Consider the following 8,615-nt stretch of genomic DNA (forward strand, 5'->3'; position numbering starts at 1 on the left):
AGCAGGAGCTGAGTGCAATATTTAGAAGTTTAAAACGGTGTCGTCATGTGCGCTGCAGCACGCTGCAGAGAGAGGCACCAAAGTCTGGTTAAAAAAAAATGTCCTGATGGATGAACTAACACCTCCCTGCGGGATGCAATCGCTTATTTTCGTCCCCTTGCATGCTGGATGTCCTGAAAACATCTCGCTGGTGACACGGTGTTAACGGCGCTCTTAGTTATGGTACCTCACAATTATTGGCTGATGATGAGGCTAGTTATGATGTAATCTTTCTCACTCCCTCTTCCTTGCACACAGCTACAGCCCCCTCCCTTTCTTTCTGTTTCCCCAACCTCTTCCCTGTCTTTCTCTCCTATCCTAACCAACATGGCCGCTAAGTCGGATGGAGCAGCGGTGTCTGTGGAAGATGACAACACGCCCAGGAGCCTCTCGGAGCCGGGGAACCCCGCCGCCCCGTCCCGCTGCACCGCCGCCGGTGGGAAACCCTACACCCTGCTGGACTGCTGCTGGGTGCTCTGCTCGCTGCTCGTCTTTCTCTCCGACGGAGGGACCGACCTGTGGCTGGCCGCAGTGTACTACCTGAGAGGCGAATACTGGTGGTTCGGCTTGACTCTCGTCTTCGTCGTGGTGCCCTCCACGGTCGTGCAGGTGCTGAGTTTCAGGTGGTTCGTGTATGACTACTCTGAGCTTAGCGGCGGGGAAGGTTCCGCCAGCGGCGGCGGGGGCTGCGCGGCGGCGGCAGGCGCGGCAGGCGCGGCAGGCGCCGATGCCACAGCTGGCGACGGCACCTTAAGCACCAAGGACAGCGACCAACGCGGCGGGAACGCGCCGGCGGTGAACGCCGCCAACGTTACCCCGGTTTACACGTCCTCTGGGCCGGCTGCCGCGGCCGGGAGGGTGGGCTCCCCGCGGAGGTGCTGCACCATCTCTATGTGGGTCTTTCAAACCGTGCTTCACGTGCTGCCGCTGGGACAAGGCTGGAGGTAAGGTGTGCGGAACAAGAGGGGCGTGCTCGCATCTGTGTCCACGCGTGCTCAACGCGTGCGTGCGTGTGTGCATGCGTGTCGGGTTGCATTAGATGAACGCGCTGGGGTGCAGATACAAGCATCGCGTCCTGCACGGTGCTCTGTTCATTAGGTAGCCTTTAAATGCTTGTGCGTGCGGCTCCATGTTTGGCCACTTGCGCGTGATTCCCCGGCACAGCACTGGTGTGGTGACCGAAATGTGCCGGAGCCGACCAGACCGTAGAGCGATACCTCCCCCTCAGAGCCCATTTGTCTCCTGGACTGAACCTTTTTTGTCCAGCTGCCATTCCTGCTCTGGTGACTGAATGTGGACGGATGCATACAGCTGCTTGAGCTCCACTGGGAGCTACTCTCTCTCCACTGCTCCCATATGTCATGGTCTAGATATGTTGACAGGAGCTCTGTGGTTCAGACCCCCCTGCTCCTTTTCAGCTGAGTTATTTATGTTGATGCTGAATATCCTTATTCCCACATTGCGAAGGCAGCATTTTGGAAGGGAACTTATCAAATGAGAGTATGCATGAACCGAGAGCTCCAGGAAATTTCCACACTAAATTGTTACAGTTTTTAACACGGCATGAAAAATCTCAGCAGGCTTCGGGTTCACATAAAATTATGTCTTCAGTCTGCATATATTAATGATGGAAAAATTTCAGTGCTGCTTTTTAAACCTGTTCATCACCTCTAAGTTAAGGAAGGATTTAATGCTTCCTAATGAGCGTGCAGAGGATTTTTATTAAGAGTTACACTTTGTCATGTTTTGCTTTTCTTTTTATGCTTCATGTTACCTTTGCTGAGAATTGGGGTTTTGTTATGGTCTGCAGATTTCCTCTGCTGCCTTAGTTTCCCTCTGTGTGCTCTACTCACCTCTCCTGGTATACCTGCTGTTCCAGTTACATTTTCCTTTTCCAGATCCTCTTGTTGAACCAATGTTGATCCTCTCCCGTGTTTGCTGTGTTCTGACTTAGACAAATAAATACCTCCTGGACCTCCTGGCTAGCTTTCTGGTCTGTTTAACTCCAAATTGATGAGCATTTTTGGTTCGAAATGCAGGATCCAAACTTGCACATTTTTGATCAGTCACAGAGATTTACTTTGCAGGTATATATATTTTTTCCAAGGTTACAAACCTGATTTTTCATTCCTAGCGCCAGGCCTGTTTTAAAGTCAGTTTTGGACTTAAAACTGATTGCACAGCCATCTTCAAAAAAAACCCAGAAAATACAAACATTGCACACAAATGGAATACCTGTAATTAACAATTAATGCAAAAAGATCTCCGAATCCGCAGAGGAATACCTCCATTGGAACAAGCTAGAGTTTATTTTTATTTTTCTGTACTTAAAAAATTCAGCCACAGTCAAGGCAGAAGGATCTCAGACGGTGTTGAGTCTAAAACTGCTGCCTCCGAGGGCCGATGTCGTGCAACTTTTAAATGTGTATCTACATCAATGCCCCTGAATACATTAATAGGCTGATTAGCAGAATGTATTGCATGCTAGAGAGGCCATTTAGCCCTTTGATTCAGGTCCAATGGATCTGCGATGCCTCCAAACGTTGCAGGACCCCGCAGCCCCAGAGGACTGGAGTTTGAGACACGTTAAAGCTGCATTGTATTTTAATGTTGATGTCCTTCTCTTAAGTCCCACTAATATTTTACATGTAAGATATTCTGTAGTCATTCCAACCTCCTTCCACCAAGTATGGGTTCATGCTACAACAGATCACCTGAAGCTGCAGTCTGTTGCAACTTTATTTTATATACTTTGTGAAAGACAGGCGCTAAATTAAGCCTTCAAAAACTGTCAATTTTTTTTCCTTTTTGACTTTGTTGAAAACTGAAAAAAAAAATCTTAATTTCGGATTTTTTCTCCACTCAATACATTTACTCATATTAAAATTAGGATTTTTCTTAAATATTGTAAGTAGAAACAAGGGATCCAATAGGTGTGGAGGTACATGCTGGAGGAAAAAAAAACACAGAAGTGATTTTAAGTGAAAAGTCTATTTAATCCTGTTTGTGGTTGCCATGAAACAAGTGACTGAATTTGCACAGGCACGATTTTTTTAAATGCCTTTTTATAATGTGGGCAGCTTACTGTTGGTTAGGCCATGTGTTTTTCAGATGTAGAATGTTCCCTGTAGGTCCATAACCAACTAAAACTAGTTTTCCAGCAGACAAACAAGATTTTGAATCCAAATTAGGACTAGCAAGTTTTATACATTCACAATGAAGCCAGTTTGGCCACTTTGTCACATTTCTCAAAAGCTTTTGGCATCATCCTGCTGCTTCAGAGCAAAGACTCTAGTATGAAAGAATTTTTATAAAAATAACCAGAATTTTTCATTAAAATGTTAGATTACATTATTTTTAAGTGTCTTTACCTTTAGGTGATGAAAGCAAGAAACGGTTTCATAAACTATTGCTTTAGGGAAATATCTGCAACAGACAAATACAATATTATTTATCTACATCTACCTTCTCTCTAGTGCTAGAGACCATTGACCATTCCTGCTGTTCGTTTATTATCAGTAAACTTTGATTTAAACAAGTGATCAGATTCAGACAAATTTACAAGAGCAACCTGTTAATAAATGATGCATTTATAAAGCATGTCCAGAACAGAAAGGTTCATAAGGACCTTTTTACAAAGTTTATGAAGTCTGCAAGTCTGTAGTGGAAACAACAAAAGGCACAGAAAACCCAAAATATTAGAGAGAACAATTAAGAAGGTAGAAATATGAGTTGGGTGATGAAAATCATTTGTTTTCTTAATTCAGTCTTTTCAAGGAGCACGCTGCAACAATGTGTTGCTTTGTGTTGCATGATTACAATTTAAGCTTTCAAAAAAACCTCAACTCAGGTTCAGCCTTACAAACAATAAAAATACGTTTTTCATTAATCGATAAATAGAGGAATTACAGTTGAATGTCCTGAAAACAAACAAACAAACAAAAAAGTGTTAGGCTAACTCTGAAGAGGAAGTCAAAAACAGCATATCATCAGATGAAGATTTACATTACATCAGCATATCCCAAAAATAGAAGATGAGGTAGTCTTATAATCACATGCAGAGTCCGTAATGAACAGCTTTAATGAGACAATAAGGAGCGCAGAGCTGGAGGAGAGGGGCTAAATGTGGAAGCTGCTGCCTGGAGAGTTAGATTGGGCTCCGAGTTGCTCTGGTTCACGGTTCTGATATCCAGCAGCAAAGCTTCCCAGATAAGCACATGTGGCTGGGAGGGGGCTGAAAACTCCCCTCTGCGATTGTTTCCCTTCACCGCTGTTCAGATATTATTTCCTCACTCATTTCTGCCTATATCACCACGCCTTTTCTCTCGGTTTTCCACTGGCGTGCAGATAACATGTGGAAGTCAGCATGTCTAATAGGCAAACACATTTCCTTAAATACCCCGACACATTTCTCCAGAAGGTGTTGTGGGCATCACCTGGTTCCAGTGGGATTTGAAGACTTTGCAAAGTTTTCACACCCTTTTAACGTTTTTTTTGTTTTGTTTTGTTTTTTCCATCCTCCTGTTTCATGCATTGAGAGTTTTGTGACTGAATGCTGCAGGTTTTGGGGAGTTAACACTTCAATCTCTGTCTGGGATGTTTTCAGGGATGCATTTCCCTAAACACACACACACAGATGTTCCAGCTGTGCTTTACCTTTCAGACGGCTAGTGGTCGGTTAAACTACGCTCATTCATGCACGCTTTAGGCTCCGCTGAGCTACGAAGTACAGTCTAAATGTCCTCACCAGACAGCGTCTGTTCATCTCCATGCTGATATCCATGAATCTGTCCATTCTTCTTTTTTATGTGTAAATTGTTTTGTGAATTTGCTTGCAGAAAGAAGATCCCTGGTTTAAATCACACACCTATTGGAGTTTGTTTGCATGTCCTCTCTGTGGATGCAGGGGTTCTCTCCAAGTACTTTGGCTTCATGAGTAAAAAGAAAATATGCATGTTAGGTTAATTACAAAATTGTCCTTAGTAACGTGCGTGTGAAAGGTTTAATGGTTTGCCGGTCCTGGGATTGCACAGGTATTCTGTCCAGGGTGTGCTTTGCAACTTGACCACTCGCCTCTCCTCAAACCCAGAGAAGCTCTTATCAGCCTCAGCCAGCCTCTTTTTCCTGTGGTTCCAGAGTTTGCTTGAGCACACTTTGCACCAAAATCTCTCCATCTCTGGAGCGCAGCACCGTCTCCTTCCTGTACAGTACACTGGCAGGACCTCCTCATGGTGTTTATATGCGTGTATAATTGTCCGAACAAATGAACGTGGCATCTCCAGACTTCTTTGTACCTGTGATCAGTCAGAGTTGTGCAGGTCCACACTTGTTTTCAGGATATTTTGGCAGATTTCTTTCATTTTTCCCAAGATTCCATTCAATTCAATTCCAATTTTATGTATATAGCGCCAAATCATGAAACATGTCATCTCAGGCACTTTACAAAGTCAAGTTCATCATGTTATACAGATTGGGTCAGATTATACAGATTGGTCAAAAATTTCCTATATAAGGAAACCAGTTGATTGCATCAAAGTCCCGACAAGCAGCATTCACTCCTGGGGAACCGTAGAGCCACAGGAAGAGTCATCTGCATGTACATGGCTTTGCTGCAATCCCTCATACTGAGCAAGCATGAAGCGACAGTGGGAAGAAAAACCACCCATTAACGGGAAAAAAAAACCTTCCGGCATAACCGGGCTCAGTATGAACGGTCATCTGCCTCGACCGACTGGGGTTACAGGAAGACAGAACAGAGACACAACAAGAGAAACAAAAAAGCACAGAAGAACACATGATCTAGTAATCTGTTCTACATTAGATGGTAGTAGCGGGTTGAGCCGTCTTCTCTGGATGATGTCACAGTTAACAGAACGCCAGACCAGGTGTACCTACTATGAAGAAAAAGAGAGAGAGCAAAAAGTTTTAAAGCAGAGAAATGACAACACATAATGCATAATTGAAGAACAGTAGAACTCAATATAGTGAGAAAATTAGATCCTGATATACTCCAGTAACCTAAGCCTATAGCAGTAAACTATAAGGTAGCTGAGAGTAACATGAGTCACTAGTTATAATTTTTGTCAAAAAGAAAAGTTTTAAGCCTAGTCTTAAAAGTTAGACAGTGGGTGTCTGCCTCACGATGTCACAGAAGAGAGCCGTTTTGTTTGGGGGTGTTGCGGTAAAAGCATCCACGGGTTCCAGCATTAGTGTAAGCAACAGGATTTGTGTCGCTGTGTGTTGACCTAAAGAGGACGTTTCAGGTCAAGCTGTCATTTCTCTCCCCCCCTGTTAAATAAATCACACTGCAGAAGAAAACACTTCTTAAGAGATGCAGGCTGTTATTTTGCAGCCGCGGGAGCAAACTAGATCCTCCAGTGCATTGAGGTGGAGGTTTTGAATCAAGGTCAGCTCATGTTTTCTCAGTAGGAGAGCCTCCGCTCTGCTGTTTATCGCCTTTTTCAATCTAATCTAGCTGAGGTGGGACTTGAAGAGTCACAAGAATTGATGTAAGTATTTAACTTTATCCCGTGTTTACATGCCTCGGTACATTAAACGGTAGACTGCAAGGACGAAATCTCCGTAACACAATTTCTAACTGGGGTGCTTAATACACCGACGGTTGTCACATCATAATTTTCCTGTCCCATCGGGGCTCATGAATGCTGAACCTTTCCTGTGAACCGAGCTCCCTGTGCCTTTGTAGCATTTGTAATGACTGCATTAAGAGCTGTTGCTCAGACATTCTTTGCCAAATAAATTATTATTTTCTATTGCTGGCTTCTGGCTGTACATTGAAAGAACATTTGTATCCTCACCACCATTCTTGAAACCTACGGGAGCTGCGTTATTAGCTCATCGCTCCAGCAGCAGAGGAAAATGCTAATATTTTGACTTTTTAGGTGCTCAGAATGTTGTAAGAGAATATGTTGAAACCAGCAAAGGAAAAAAGACGAGGAAGTCAGATTTTGGCTTCTCTAAGCCGCAAAGCTGAAGTCCCAACTGAAGGAAATATTTCAAACGTGATGCACCAGAAAACACAGTTTGTGAGTTGGTCAAATCAAATCGTCTGTGTTTAGGCAGTTTGCAGTCGAGTTTGAAACAAGCAGGGTGAGAATCAGCTGCTCTCAGTCTGAGGTCATGGAAATTTGGGGGTTTTCTTCATGTATAAAGGTAAGCTGGAGCAGCGTTAAAGTCAGCCTTGCTTAGGTCTCTCATTGCTAAGAAAGAGCTGGGTGAAAAAGGAACCTCGGCATTTACAAATTCATCTATGGTCTGATGCCCATGAGACTTTAATCACGACCAACAGAACAATATCCCAAATACTAACGATGCAACTGATCAGAATGCAACTGGGTGTCTCCCTGTGGAGCTTTTCAATTATTAACAGCTGCTCCTCTTCCTTCTCGTATAGTTCTACCACATTTCAACATTTGAAATTACCTCCATTTTCTGAGATATATATATATATTATATAATATATAATATATATATATATAATTATATATATATATATATATAGATATATATATATATATATATATATCTATATATATCCTATATATATATATATATATATATATATATACTTGGAGTGGATATCCGCTCTAAACATAATACAGGTTTTCCAGACCCGTTCATCTTTAATCAATAAATTCATAAATAATGTAAGAACTGCTCATTTTTCATGTACTTATCTCATCGTTCTTTAATTCATATTCCTAATATTCTGTCAAAAATGCTTAACTCTTGATGCTCCACCATTAATTTAATAAGATGCATGCTCGTGCACTGGACTTGTGTGTAACACATTGTGTCTCATGTGAATATATTTAGTCAGTGTGGTGCTGAAATAGGCAGTGGGGGGGGGGGGGCTTTCACTGGATGTGCTGAGCAGTTTGTTTTAAGACAAGAAGAAAAAATGCTGAACGTTTAATCAGTATATTGTTAGTTTTTAACGGAAATGCCAGTAAGTTTACCTGAGTCTGTGAAACCGCTTTGTCTGAAAACCCTGTAAACAAAACTCATGTCTAAGGTCTTATGGTTCATTAGTTAGTTTAACGTTTTACTTTCCTTCTTTGGTTTTCGCTTCCACATCAAACTGATTGTTCACTTTAAATCTGCCCAAAGTAGATGTGAAGTTTTGACTGGACGTTCATATCAAAGTGATCCACAGTAAGCAGCATTTCTTTATGGTTGAATGTTTGTGAGAGACGTACAGACAGTGATCCATAATCATCAGACGGCTCCTGGTATTTGTTCCCTTTTTTATTGACCTCTCACCTGCCGACTGCTCCTGCATTGTGAAAAACTGAGGATTAACTGGTGCAAACGTGCCGTCAGGCTCGACGGGTGTGAGAAGTTTCCATTTAGTCATGCATTTCCACAGATAGCCCTGCTCACAATTTCCAGCCAACACAAAAAGCATCAAAGTGACGGAGAGAAAATAGTTTTCTCCTGGTCTGACGCACTAAAACCCTCCTTAGAATTACACAGACAGTAAATTTTGTTTCTTAAACTCTTTTTTCACTCAAATAAAAAAATCATAGATTTTCATTAAAAAATGTCTCAGACTG

At 42.5% G+C, this 8,615-nt stretch overlaps 1 protein-coding gene across 1 annotated transcript in view; it reads left to right on the forward strand.

The window, feature by feature from the left end:
• The first annotated feature begins 344 nt into the window (after positions 1-344).
• xkr7 (XK, Kell blood group complex subunit-related family, member 7) overlaps positions 345-8,615 on the forward strand; it is a 62,633-nt gene continuing 54,362 nt past the window's right edge. Inside the window, exon 1 of the mRNA XM_021319852.2 lies at positions 345-983. Coding sequence (XP_021175527.2) covers positions 367-983 — 617 coding nt within the window. The 5' untranslated portion in view covers positions 345-366. The remainder of the gene's footprint in view (positions 984-8,615) is intronic.

Source organism: Fundulus heteroclitus, chromosome 1, assembly GCF_011125445.2.
Source record: "Fundulus heteroclitus isolate FHET01 chromosome 1, MU-UCD_Fhet_4.1, whole genome shotgun sequence".
NCBI classification, from domain to species: Eukaryota; Metazoa; Chordata; class Actinopteri; order Cyprinodontiformes; family Fundulidae; genus Fundulus; species Fundulus heteroclitus.